At 36.5% G+C, this 14,746-nt stretch overlaps 1 protein-coding gene across 2 annotated transcripts in view; it reads left to right on the forward strand.

Annotated features, from left to right (window-relative positions):
* The window catches only part of XRN2 (5'-3' exoribonuclease 2), a 109,210-nt gene that overhangs the window by 17,938 nt on the left and 76,526 nt on the right, over nt 1-14,746 (forward strand). Inside the window, exon 2 of one of the 2 annotated variants that reach the window (XM_069075505.1) lies at nt 11,743-11,870. The exons of the other annotated variant lie outside the window; for it this stretch is intronic. Within the exon in view, the coding sequence (XP_068931606.1) occupies nt 11,743-11,870 (128 nt within the window). The remainder of the gene's footprint in view (nt 1-11,742; nt 11,871-14,746) is intronic. 2 annotated transcript variants of the gene reach the window in all.

Raw genomic sequence — 14,746 nt, forward strand, 5'->3', positions numbered from 1 at the left:
TTCAACTCTGGTTTTTTCAGCAAGAATGCTGGAAAGTCCTGTATTCCACTGAATGACCATATTTTCCCCTGAAACATGATACTCAGTTTTGCTGGGTAGGTGACTCTTGGTTTTAATCCCAGCTCCCTTGACCTCCGGAATATCACATTTCAGGCCCTTCGATCCCTCAGTGTAGAAGCTGCCAGATCCTGGGTTATCCTGATTGTGTTTCCACAATATTCAAATTGTTTCTGCCTGGCTGCTTGTAATATTCTCTCCTTAATCTGGGAATTCTGGAACCTGGCTATAATATTCCTAGGAGTTTTCTTTTTGGGATCTTTTTCAGGAGGTGATCAGTGGATTCTTTCAACCTCTATTTTGCCCTCTGGTTCTAAAACATCAGGGCAGTTTCCTTTGAGAACTTCCTGGAGGATGCTTTCCAGGCTCTTACTTTGGTCATGGCTCTCAGGCAGTCCAATAATTTTTAAATGATCTCTCCTGGATCTATTTTCCAGGTCAGTGGTTTTTCCCATGAGATATTTCACATTGCCTTCTAATTTTTCATTTGTTTGGATCTGTTTAACAGCATCTTGATTTCTCATAAAGTCATTAGCTTCCATTTGCTCCATTCTAATTCTGAAGCAATGATTCTCCTCATTGAGCTTTTGAGATTCTTTTTCCATCTGGCAAATTAGACTTATTAAGGCATTCTTCTCCTCATTGCCTTTTTGAGCCTCCTTTGCCATGAGTCAGTCTGTTTTTTAAGGTATTATTTTCTTCAGTCAGGCTGTTGACTCTCATTTCATAATTTTCTTGCATTGTTCTCATTTCTCTTCCCAATTTTTCCTCCACTTCTCTTATCTGCTTCTTAAGGTCCTCTGGCCTGTAACCAGCTTGTATTTTCCTTTGAAGCTTTTGGTGCAGGAGTTCTGACTTCACTGATTTCCTCCTGTTCCATGCCTTGCTCGTTCTTATCCCCAAAATAGGAGTGTAATGTTGGAATCTTCTGTCTGCTTTGTTTCCTTTGCCTGCTCATTTTGCCACTCAATGATTTGACTTTTAAGCTTTTTGCCACAGTAGGACTCTGCCACCAGACAGGGGAGTTTTTGTCCCAGACGCTGGGGTTTTCTCAGCTGCCAGAGGTATTAGATGGGTGCCCTCTCTGAGGTCTCCACACGCTCTGGCAAGCTGGACACACACTCCAGGACCTCCACCCTAGACTGCAATCCAGATCCAAGCAGGTTAAAGCAAGAGCGATTACCCCTCAGACTGGTGCTTGGTCCCCCTACACTCTGCAGGCCAGGAGCTGAAGCTGCCACTTGGCGCTGGCAGCGTCTCAGCTGTTTCTCGCCCCGGGGGTAAAAGCCACGCATTCCCACTTACTGGGTCTCAAAGTCCAGACTGCACTGGCCTCTCACCTTGTCCTTCGCATCTATGTGTTGATAAATCTGGAAACGGCCACAGGTGCTGCTGATCTGGAGTCTCTCCTGCAGTGGCTGATCAGGCCTGCCCTGGGGCTAAAGCCTCAGAGTGGTGCTGGGCTAGGCTCCCAGGGATTCCTGCAGGCCTGCTGGGCTGTCCTCAGCGGGAGGTTAGCTTCTCTGTGTCATTTTGTGGGTTTTGCAGCTCCAAAGTTTGTTTAGAGTCCCCTTTTTACATGGATTGGGGAGGGTGGAAGCCGGAGCCGCGGGAGGGTCGTGCTTCTACTCCGCCATCTTGGCTCCACCCCTACATTTAAGATTCTTATATTGATTTAGATTAAAAAATCCACTTTTTTGATTCACATTTATATTTGAAAATTTTTTTCAATGTTTTCAAATTTTGAAGTACTTATTTTTCTCAACTTTGTATTGTTAAAAATATTCAGAATACATGCTTTGTTGTAAATAGAACAATTTTCGGTTTTGATATTTTCCTGCACCCTGATCAAAATATCCCTCGTTCCATGTTTAATTAGTTTATTCTCTTTTTCTTAAATGGTTTTGCAGATGTCTGCTTCACGTGAACGAACATAACCAAATCATTATTCAGTTTTTTAAATATTTTTATTTTTACATTATTGTTATATCCCAATATAATCTCTCCCAGAGAGCCGTTTGTTCCCTAAAAAAAAAAAAACAAAACATAGGGCAGTGAGAAAAGCAGTTCAGCAATACTAACTAGTACATCAGCTAAGCCAGCATTATATGCAATATTCTGTGCTATAGTGGAAGAGAGTCAAGCCTCTGTATGAATATTACAAATTTTTCCATTTGAGTATTCTAAGCTTTTGTGATTATATTAATAACTTTTTGTCTAATATAAACTATCAGAGGAACAAAAGGGACCATTTGGACTCGAGAGCCATTACATTGTCCTGATTAAATCTCCAGAGAGGGAAAGGGCATCGTGATGAAGAGAGGGTAGGGACTAGAAGAAAGAATACCCTCCTTATTTTCTCTAATTTGTGGAGTTTATATCAAATGAAAAGTTATTATTATAAATTTCACTACTTATTATTTTATCATCATAAATTATAATAAATATGTTGTTATTATTATGAAATCTTAATAGCTTAGAGCACCTATTTAGGAAAATTCCTAACATTCCAGTAGTGGCTTGACTCTCTCTACCTGTGTTAAGATTTTTGTTTATCTTTAGCTAACCCTTGCCTATTTTAGTTTGAGGCAAAAAAGCAGAACTTAGGACACATTTAGGTACAAGGAGTGAAGAGAATGTATTATAGTATATCTTACTTGATGTTCATAGAGAAGGAAAATTGTACTTGAAGAGATGGGTTCGACCAATAGTCCTCTATCTTTGTGAAGAAAGATTGAATTGCATTCTCATTTTTCTTTGGGTTCATCCTTGGTCATCATAATTTCAGAGCAATCATATTCAAAGTTTTCTTTCTGTATACATTATTTTAGTCTTGACCATATAGTTGGCCAATTTCATTACATAGTGTCAAATCCCTTGTCTTTTATTGTTACCATTCATTCCTTTAATTGCTCCTACTGATGTTCTGCTAAATGGATCTTGGAGGAAGTCATGCAACAGAACTGCCTGGTCTACACCAAATTTATGTTAACTGTAAACCATTAGGGTCTGCCCTCAATGCAACAAGACAGATATTTAGTCCTTTCTAATAAATTTCCTCTCTCACTCCTCATAGTCCGTTCTAACTTTTCTTTCCTCAGATTGTCCACACTTTATTTTCCCTTACTCACTTAAATCAAGATCTCAGGAACAATGAGGCCATTTGCCATAAGTTCCCTCTTCTTCCTGTCTTAAAGTCTTACAATTCCTTAAAGTCATCATATGCTTTTTCTTTAATCCAGTCTCTGATAATGAGGTGGCCCTTCTTTCAAAGGCCAGATCTAATACATGCCCTTAAATTCATGCTTTCACATAATTGCAAGCTGATTGCAACCTCAATCATCCCTCCCAGTTTTGGCTCTTTAATCTTTCCCTAACTACTTTTTTTTTTTCCATTTTCCATTCCAAAATGTCCAAGTCTCCCCTATCCTTAAAAAAACCTTCTCTAAACCGCATTATTCCTCCGAAGTTATTGTCTTACAACTCTTAGCTTTTCCTGGAAGTCTGCTTAAGCAATGGCTATCTCAACTCACTGCCTCAATTTTCTGTCTTCTTACACATTAAGTAATGTTATTACTAGTGAGCAGTGTTATTGTTTAACTGAAATTGTTTTCTCTAAAGTTAACGAAAATCTCTTAATTTTCAAATCCACTGGTCTTAGTCTTTAACCTTATTGATGTTTCTGTAGTATTTGACATGTTGCTGAAGAGGTGGAATCAAAATGCATAGTAGAATAGCAGTCAGCCAAACAAAGTCTCCCAAATTTCCCTCCAGACAACTTTAAAATGATGCCTCAAATTGAATTCTGGAGTGGCAAAACCAACAAAAGTTTGAGTGAGACAACTTTCTATCCTGAGGCAACCTAGGAGGTTGATTAGAGAGGTCTGTCTCACTGGGTTGGTAGTCAAGTGGGCCTGGAGCACAGTGTAGAAATGCAGGCAAGCAATCCCTGGCAAGCCAGAAGTGGACTTGGGAGGTGGCTGCATTTGATGTCGATAGCAGCTTTTGGAGCTCCCAACCCAGGGGTTGGGGGAGGGCATGTCATAAGGAGATTGCAGAGGATGTTTTACTGGTATTACCTTCAGGACCCTGTTGCATTGCCCATACATAGCTCTGGGTCACAGTTCCAGGGCCAAAAGGAATGACAGCATTTGTAGCTACAGAGCTGAGAGAAGTGCTTGTGGACACTCATGGGAGAGTAAGAACCCTGATCTCAATTCCAAGTAAGAGGAGAGCACTAGAAATTGTGGCTGCAGGAAAGCAGGGGAGCTGATCACAGTCCCAGGGCCAAGAGGAGTACTAATGCTGGTGGCTGCAGGGGGAACAAGGTCCCTTCCTGAGTAAAGACCGGAGTGCAGGCCAGGAGAGCAGTGACCATACCTCTCCTTAGATCACACTATCTTGAAAGAACTAGTAACTTGTAGGATTGGTGTCCCCATCCTCATTCTGCCCTTCCCCCAGCTTTGAAAAATAGCAGCAAGAAAGACCTGAATGGGATCAGAGCCCAATTTTAACATAAAATTAAAAGTCAAGAAATAGGCTAGAAAAGAAAATGAGCAAACAATAAAAAAAAGATCCTGACTATAAGAAACTTAACTGTGGTGACAGGGAAGATTAAGACACAAACTCAGAAGACAACAAAGTCAAAGCAGCTATAGCTACAGAAAAGTCTCAAAGAAAAATGTGAATTGTCATAGGCCCAATTAGAATTCCTGAAAGAGCACCAAAAAAGATTTTTAAAATCAAGTAAGAGAGGTAGAGGAAAAATTGGGAAATTTTTGAAATGCAGAGAAATTATGAAAAGAAAGTCAACAGCTTGGTAAAGGAAACACAAAAAATACTCAAGAAAATAACACCTCAAAGAACAGAATTGACCAGATGGTAAAAGAAGCACAAAAATCCACTGAAGAGAACCCCTTCAAAAGCAGAACTGGTCAAATGGAAAAGGAAATACAAAAGTTCACTGAAGGGAAAGAGTTCCTTAAAAATTAGAATTGAGCAAGAAGAAGCTAATGATTCCATGAGACACCAAGAAACAATAAAACAAAGTCAAAGAATAAAAAAATATATAAGATAATAGGAAATATCTCATTGGAAAAACAACTGACCTGGAAAATAGATTGAGGAGAGATAATTTAAGAATTTTTAGACTACCTGAAAACCATGATCACAAAAAGAGCCTAGAATTTATATTTCAAGAAATTATCAAGGAAAACTGACTTGATATTCTAGAATCAGAGGACAATATAGAAATTGAAAGAATACACTAGTCACCTCCTGTAAGAGTTCCCAAAATGAAAACTCTCAGGAATATTACAGCCAAATTCTAGAGTTCCCAGGTCAAGGAGAAAATACTCAAAAAACAATTCAGATATTGGGGAGCCATAACCAGGATCACATGAGATTTAGGAGCTTCCACATTAAAGGATTAGAGGGCTTAGAAATCACCTACCCAACAAAACTGAGTTTAACTCTTCTGGGGGAAAGATGGACATTCAGTGGAATAGTGGACTTTCAAGGATTGCTGATGAAAATACCAGAGCTGAATAGAAATTTTGACTTTCAGATACAAAATTCAGAGGTAAACATTAAAGAGAAATCATAAGGGATTCAATAGGGTTAAATTGTTTACATTCCTACACGAGAAGACTATACTTGTATAGAAGTTCTTAACTTCTATAGTAAAAAGCTCTTAACTTCTCTCATCATTAGGGCAGTTAGAAGGAGTGTTCATGGCATGAGAGGGCATGGATGTGTTGAATATGGTGGGATGATTTAAAAGAAAAATAAAATTGAGGGATGAAAAAGTAATGCATTGAGAGAAGGGGAAAGGGTGAGGAAGAATGGAGAAAATTATCTCATGTAAAAGAGGCAGGAAGGAAGACCTTTACAATGGAGGAGTAGATAGGGGCAGGGAGTGATGGTCATTGCTTGAACTTTACTGTCATTGGAATTGGCTCAAAGAAGGAATAACATATACAATCACTTGGGAGACAGGAGAGACAAGCAGGGGAGGGACTTGACTCAATGGCACCTGGATTAAGGGAGGTAGTGGTTAGAAACAGAATAGACTTTTGAGGAAGGGACGGGGTAAAAAGTGAGAGAGAAGGGGCGGCTAGGTGGCGCAGTGAGTAAGAGCGCTGGCCCCAGAGTGGGGAGGACCCAGATGGGTTCCAGCCTCAGATACTTAACACCCACACAAAAATAACTAGCCGTGTAACCTCAGGCAAGTTACTTAACCCCAATTGCTTTAAAAAAAATAAAAAAGTGAGAGAGAAGAAATGGGAAAAATAAGATGGAGGGAAATATGTAGTTAATCATAACTCTGAATGGGAATACTCACCCATAAAATGGAAGTGATAGATTAAAAATCAGAATCCAACAATATATTATTTATAAGAAACACACTTTTTATTGTTGTGTTTCAGTTGTTTCAGTCATGTCTGACTCTTTGTGACCCTATTGTTGGGAGTTTCCTTGGCAAAGATACGGGAGTGATTTGCCATTTCTTTCTCCAGCTCATTTTGCAAAGGATGAAGTGAGGCTAATAGGGTTAAGTGACTTGACCAAAAGCACACAGCTAGTGAGTTGTCTGAGGCCAAATTTGAACTCTTCTTCCTGATTCTAGCCCCAGTGTTCTATCCAGTGCGCCACCTAGCTGCACACATACATAGAATAAAATTAAGGGCCTGGAGAGGAATCTGCTACGCTTCAGCTTAAAGTAAAGAGAGCAGGGGTGACAATGATGCTCTCAGACAAAGCAAAAGCAAAAAATAGACCTAATTAAAAGATAAACAAGGAGCTACCATTGATAATGAAATAATACCGATACTAAACATATACACCAAATGGCATAGCATCTAAACTCTTAAAGGGAAAGTTAAATAGGTTACAGAAGAAAATACATTAAAACTATACTAGTGGGGGATCTCAATATTTCCCTCTCAGAACTAGATAAATTTAACCATAAAATAAGAAAAGTCAAGAAGATGAGTAGAATTTTAGAAAAGTAAGATATGATAGACCTCTGGAGAAAATTGAATGGAAATAGAAAAGACTACTTTATTCTCAACTGTACATGGAAACTTCACAAAAATTTACCACATATTAGGCCATAAAAATCTCACATCCAAATTTTAAAAAGCAGAGATATTAAATGTATCCTTTTCAGACCATAATGCAGTAAAAATTATATATAGTAAAGGGCCATGGAAATGGAGTAAAAATTAATTGAGAACTAAATAATCTAATTAGAAAGAATGAGTGGATCAAAACAAAACAGAAACAATCAGTCTCATTAAAGAGAATGACAACAATGAGACAATATACAAAATTTATGAGATGCAGCTAAATAGTACTTAAAGGAAAATTAATATTTTGAAATACTAATAACATCAATAAAATATAGAAAGGGGATATAGCTAAAAAAAAGCCTAGAAGAAGAACAAATTAAAAATTCCCAAATAAACACCCACTTGGAAATTCTGGAAGTCAAAGGGGAGATTAATAAAATTGAAAGGAAGAAAATCATTGAACTAATAAAATTAGAAGTTGTTTTTATGGGAAAAATTAGATAAACCAGTGGTTAATTTGATTTTTTAAAAAAGAAAACCAAATTACCAGTATCAAAAATGAAAAGGGTGAATTTACCACCAATGTTGATGAAATCAAAGCAATTAAGAGCTATTTTGCCCAATTATATACCAACAAATCCAATAGTCTAAATGAAATAGATGAGTATTTACAAAAATATAAAATTCCTGGATTAGCAGGATGGGAAATAGAATCCTTAAGTGACCTTATCTTACAAAAAGAAATTGAATAAGCCATAAATAAGCTCCCTAAGAAAAAAAAATCCCGAGGACCAGATGGATTCATAAGTAAATGTTACCAAACATTTAAAGAGCAATTAATTCCAATACTATATAAACTATTTGGAAAAAACAGGCAAAGGAGGCCTACCAAGTAACTTTTATGATACAAATATGGTGCTGATACCTGAACCAGGAACAGCAAACACAGAGAAAGAAAACTATAGACCAGTTTCCCTAATGAATAGTAAGGCCAACATTTAAATAAACTACTAGCAAGGATATTACAGCAGTATATTACAGAGATCATACACTATGACCTGGTAGAATTTATACCAGGGTATAGGATTGGTTCAGTATTAGAAGAACTATCAGCATATAATTGACCACAACAATAACAAAACCAGTGGAAATCATATGATTATCTTAAATGCAGAAATAAAAGTTTTTACAAAATATAACACTCATTCCTATTAAAAACACAAGAAAGTATTGAAATAAATGGAACTTTCCTTAAAATAATTAGCATCTATATAAAATCAATAAGCATTATCTAAAACTAGCAAGGCTTAGGTGTAATGGGGATAAGCTAGAAGCTTTTCCAATAATATCTGGGGTGAAATGGATGCTCATTAACACATCTGTTATCTAGTATTTTCCTAGAAATGCTGGCTATAGCAATAAGACAAATTGAAGGAATTAAAATAGGCAATGAGGAAACAATTATCACTTTTTGCAGATGATTTGATCATATATTTAGAGAATCCTAGAGGATCAACTAAAAACTAGTTGAACAATAACTTCAGCAAAGTTGCAGGATATAAAATACACACTTGTAAATCATTAGCATTTCTTATGTGTTACCACCAGAGTCCAGTAGCAAGAGATAAATTCCATTTAAAATAACTGCAGACGGTCTAAAATAAGGCTCCCTGCCAAGACAAACCCAGGAGCTATATATGAACACAATTACAAAACATTTTTTACACAAATAAAGTCAAATCTAAACAACTGGGAAAATATCAATTGCTTATGACAATGCTACCTAAATTAATTTGCATCTTTAGTGTTGTAGCAATTAGATTACTAAAAATTTGTTTTATAGAGCTAGAAAAAATACTAGTGTAATTCATCCGGAAAGAATAAAAGGTCAAGAATATCAAGGGAATAAGTGGGGGAAAAAAGTGTGAAGGGAGGTGGCTTAGCAGTATCAGGTCTCAAATTGTATTGCAAAGAGAATATGGTACTGGCTAAGAAATTAGAGTGGTGGGTCAGTGGAATAAATCAGGTACACTATACACAGTAGTAAATGACTATAGTAATCTAGTGTTTGACAAACCCAAAGATCTAAGATTTTGGGATAAGAATTCATTATGTGAGAAGAATTGCCAGGAAAAATGTAAAGTAGCTTGGCAGAAAGTAGGTATACATCTGGGGTAGGTAGGTAGCACAGTGGATAGAGTGCCAGTAGTTCAAATTTGTTCTCAGATACTTACTAGCTATGTGACCCTGGGTAAGTCACTTAACCCTTATTTTTCTCAGTTGCCCATCTGCAAAATGAGCTGGAAAAGTTATTACCTAACTACTCCAGTATCTGCCAAGAAAATCCCACAAGAGATCATGAATTCAGACGTGACTGAAAAGACTGAGCAACAACAAATTTGTTGTTGGTCAAGTTGTGAACAGATACAGCCATTCTAGAGAGCAATTTGGAACTATGACCAGGGGGTTAAAAACAGCATATCCTTTGACCCAGTAATATCACTATTCACTATTCGGTCTGTATCCCAAAGAGATCAAAGAAAAAGGAAAAGGACTTATGTACAAAAAATATTTACAGCAGCTTTTTTTTGTGTGATGAATAAAGAATTGGAAATTGAGGGAATGGCCATCATTTGGGGAATGGCTGAACAAGTTGTATATGGTTGTCATGGAATACTATTGTGCTTTAAGAAATGATGAGCAGCATGCTTTCAGAAAAACCTAAGAAGACTTACATGAAGTGATGCAAAGTAAAATGAGCAGGGTTAGAAGAACATTGTACATAGTAATAACAATATTGTATAATGATTAACTGAATGACTTAGCTATTCTCAGCAATACTGTGATCAAAGACAATTTTGAAGGATTAAAAAATGCTGCCCACCTCCAGAGAAAGAACTCATGGAGACTGAATGCAGATTGAAGCATATTTTTAAAATTTTCTTTATTGTTTTTGAATTTTTTTGTGTGTCTTTGTCTTCTTTTGCAACATGGCTAATATGGAAATGTTTTGCATGAATGCATGTGTATAATCTGTATAAAATTGCTTGCCATTTAAGGGAGGAGGAAGGGAAGAAAGGGACGGAGAGAATATAGAACTCAAAATTTTAAAGAGATAAATGTTAAAATTTTTTGTTTACATGTAATTGAGGGAAAAAAGAATTTAAAAATTAAATCTAATATTTGACATGTCACACTGAGCAATAATGCTTATTTACATTACTGTTGGAGGTTTTCTTAACATTACTTTCCCCTCTTCTGTACCCTGTGAGTTTTCTGTCTTTTTTGCTTATTCATCCGTATCATAGCTTAACCTTGGGTATACCACCAAGACTCTGTCCTGGGCCCTCTTCTCTCCTTGGACCTTCTCTCTTCTCTCATCACTTCCTGTACATTCAGTGTTCATCTTTATGCTAATTACTACTAGCTCTTTATATTCAGTCCTAGTGTCTTTCTTGAACTTCAACCCTGTCATCCTGTTTAACATTTTGACTTGGATGTTTCTTAGACATCTCAAATTCAAATGTGTCTAAAACTGGACTCATCTTTTCTCCCCCCTCTATACCAATATTCCCTGTTTCTATTAAGGGCATTATTGTTTTTCTAGTCTCCCAGTTTTGCAGTTTTATATATTCCATATATCTGGTCAGTTGATAAATTGTGTTTTTATTTCCATAACTCACAGATACCATCTTAGTTCAGGTCCTCATCATCTCTTGTCTGGACTTTGCAGCAGCTTCCTAATTGCTCTCTTTGTCCTAGATCTCTCCGTATCTTCTACCCCATTCCATCATTTGCACAGCTTCCAGTGATTTTCCTAAGCACAGATCTGTTAATTCTTCCTCTCTTCAGCAACTCTTAATGTTTCCTTGACCCTAGGCTTAAATATAAGCTTCAGCCTAGCTTTGTCTAACCAAATTGTCATACCTCTACATTTCCAGTCTCTGTACCTTTGAATTTGTCCTCCTTTCGTGGCTGGAATGCACTTCCTTCTCGCCTTCACTCCATAGAATCCCATACTTATTTCAAGACTTGTTTTAAGCAGAACCTTCTACATGAATCTTTTTCTGATTCCCCTCAACTGCAAGTATCCTTCTGTGGTTACATTGTATTTATTTTGTATGTACTTATATGTATGTGTTGTCTCACATGATAGAATGTAAGTGCCTTGTGAGCAGAGACTTGTCTTTTTTCGTTTTTGTGTCCCCTGGTACCTTGCTTTAGTACCTGCCACATAGTAGATGATTATAAATCCTGGTTGGTTGTAGTTGAAAGTTGTTTTGTTAGTCCGCTTTACTACATTTTGCATTAGTTAGGTCAGCCTTTAAAATTATAGAGGATATTAAACTTGCCTCTATCTCAATTGTAAGGGATTATACTAAACAATATAAAAATTAATCTCTTTTTGATAGGGCACAAACTTAATAGATTCAGCTTTCCTGACTGACATACTTAAATAATGATTCCTTTCTAGTGATTAAAATCTTATTTTATGTTGCTTTATTTCCTGTCATCAAACATGTTACTTCCAGAAACAAATTATGAATCTCTACTTAGCCTTGGATCTAAATTTTTTAGTTGTAAATAAAACTTGTAAATTACTTTCTTATAGCCCAAAGAATGCAATGGCGTCAAGATCCCAGTTGATACCAGTAAACCTAATCCAAATGAAGTGGAATTTGATAATCTATATTTGGATATGAATGGAATCATCCATCCTTGTACACATCCTGAAGACAAGTAAGTAATTGTGGAATTTCAGAGTTGAAAGGGGACCCCAGAGGCTATCTAGACCAATCTGTATTTTAATAAAAATCCATTCTACCATATAGCAGCAAGTAGTTCCTCAGGCTTTGCTTAAAGTTCTCCAGTGAAGAGAAGCATATTATCTCCTTAGATAACCCATTCCCCTTATGGATCATACTAGTCATCAGGAAATTTTTTTCTTAGGCACATCTAAATCTTCCTCTTTGTAACTTCTACCCATTGTTCCTGGTTCTGCCCTCTGGGAAGATCTTGAAGTCCTTTGTCATTATTTCTTCCATCCTCTGCATACTTTCAGCTTATCCTTTATAAAATGTAGCATCCTGAATTGACTATAATGAATCATGTGGATTTTGACTTGGACAAAGTATAATGAGACTATCACCTTTCTAGTCTTGCACAGCAGGCTTATCTTAATGCAGCCTGTCATTGTAATGTGTTTTTTTGGCTGCCAAGTTACAACTCATTGAATTTACATTTGACCCTCTAAATCTTGCAAAACAGACTCCATAGCCATGTCTCCCTTATATTATAGGTGTAAAATTGATTTTTTAAAATTCAAATGTAAGATTTGGAAGTTTGACAGGAATAAATGTTTATCTTATTAGATTAGGTCTAGTTTTCTGGTCTCAAGATTTTTTGGACCCTAACTATGCTATCTAGTATTATATAGCTTTTCCTCCTAGCTTCTTGGTATCTGCAAATTTGACAAGCGTGACAACTGTACTGTATTTCAGTCATTTGTAAGCGTGATAATCAGCTTAGGGTCAAGTACTAGTTCCTGGTGAGTACAGTGATTAGACAGCTTAGAAGTTGACAGTGAACCATTTAATGGCTACTCCTTTTTTTTTTTTTTTTTTGCTTTTTGGAGGGCAGTTGGGGTTAAGTGACTTGCCCAAGGTCACACGGCTAGTTTTTTTTTTGTGTTAAGTGACTGAGGCCGGATTTGAACTCGGGTCCCCCTGACTCCAGGGCTGGTGCTCTATTCACTATACCACCTAGCCGTCCCAATGGCTATTAGACGCAAAGGTCTAGTCATTTACCAAGTTTCATGTGCATGTAGCCATACTATTGCCTGCCTTTCATTTTGTCTACATGAGTACTATAAAAGCATTTATAAAATGAATTGCTAAATCATAGATAAGCCGCATGTATGTATGTGTTTATGCATGCATGTATGTATGTATGTATAATAGTCCCTTGGTCTACTAGTCCCTTAAACTCGTCAGAAAAGTTAAATGACACCTGGCTTCCATGAAGCCCTCTTCTTGACTTTTTTTGATTATTGCTTTCTTTTATACATATTCACAAACTATTCCTTTAGTGATATGTTACAGAATATTCAAAGTTAATCTCATTTCCCTTTGGTTTGCAGTAGACCCTTCTTTGAAAGATAGGCCTTGGTAGTGTTTCATTAGTCACATCTTCAAGGTTTTTTTCTCTTGTTTCTGTGGTTTTAAAAAAATATATACATATACACGCATGCATACATATATACATATACATAGAGTACTTTTATTTTCCATCTACTTGTTTTGGATTTCACTTCTTTCTTAGCCATTTATAGATTTTCTAATCCAAAGGTTATTCTCTTTGACAGAAAACAGATTTCACACTAAATGTTGAGTGGCTCTATTTTTTGTCATTATCATCTTATCCTCCCTGAGTTATCATGCCTTCTTTCATTCCCTTTATCTTAATATAACTAAAATGTGCCACTATTGGCTTTATTTTGCTGTGCCCATGCAAGTTCATTCTCAGCTTTGGCACTCATGACATTATTCTTACAGTATCATGCCACCTCTTTGTATTCATTTTCCATTACCTGTTTTTACTTCCATATTTTGTACAAGTTTAAGTTATTTGATTAATTCTTTGTGGACCTCATCTCTTTAGACAACTTATTCATTAGTATTGTTTCTCTTTGTATATTCAGCATTTCATTTACTTCTGTTGAGATTACTTCCCTTATAGAATTTTAGGCTAAGGAATTTTACCTAGTCATTCTCTAAACTCTTAGAAATTAGCTCTCCAAAAATTTAGGTTGCCTGTTAGCTTGTTCTGAGATTTCTTTTCCTTTATCACAGATTGTAAGATGGTGTAATCATGCACCCTGGAGATGCTCATCATTTCAATTTTCTCATCAGTTTCTTCATTTTTTGGAGAATACAGCTTCTGATTTCCTTCTTTTGGTTTCTCTACATTTTTGCAACTCATCAGTAAACATTTATTTAATACTTTCCATGTGCTAAATGCTAGGTATAGAAAGACCAAAGAATTTACATTTTATCAGGGAAAGCATCACGAATACATATCAATAAATACAAATACAGAGTATAAATGATAATTTCAGGGAAATTGAGATAGTCCTTATAAAGGAAGCAGCAGCTGAACTGGAGTTCTGATAGGCTGAGGTGAGGAGGGAATGCATTCCAGGCATGAGAGATATCCTATGCCAAGTCAGGGATGTAGGCAATGGAATGTTTTGTGTGAGGGACAGTAAGAAGACCAATTTAGCTGAACCATACTATTTTGAAGGAAATTAATATATACTAAATCTGGGGCAGCTAAGTGGCACCATAGTTAAAGTGATAGACTTGTAGTCAGGAAGACATCTTCCTAAGTTCAAATCTGATTTCAGATACTACCTGTGTGACATTGGGCAAGTCACTTAACCCTGTTTGCCTCAATTCCTCATCTTTTTATTTTTATTTTTCATTTATTCATTCATTCATTCATTTATTTAGTCATTCATTCATTTATAGCAATCAGGGTTAAGAAACTTGCCCAAGATTACACAGCCAGTTATTTTGTGTGGGTGTTAAGTATCTGAGGCCAGAACTGATCCCGGG

This window comes from Petaurus breviceps, unplaced genomic scaffold, assembly GCF_028583685.1.
Source record: "Petaurus breviceps papuanus isolate PSGF00001 unplaced genomic scaffold, PetGlider_PUasm1.0 90919, whole genome shotgun sequence".
Taxonomy (NCBI): Eukaryota; Metazoa; Chordata; class Mammalia; order Diprotodontia; family Petauridae; genus Petaurus; species Petaurus breviceps.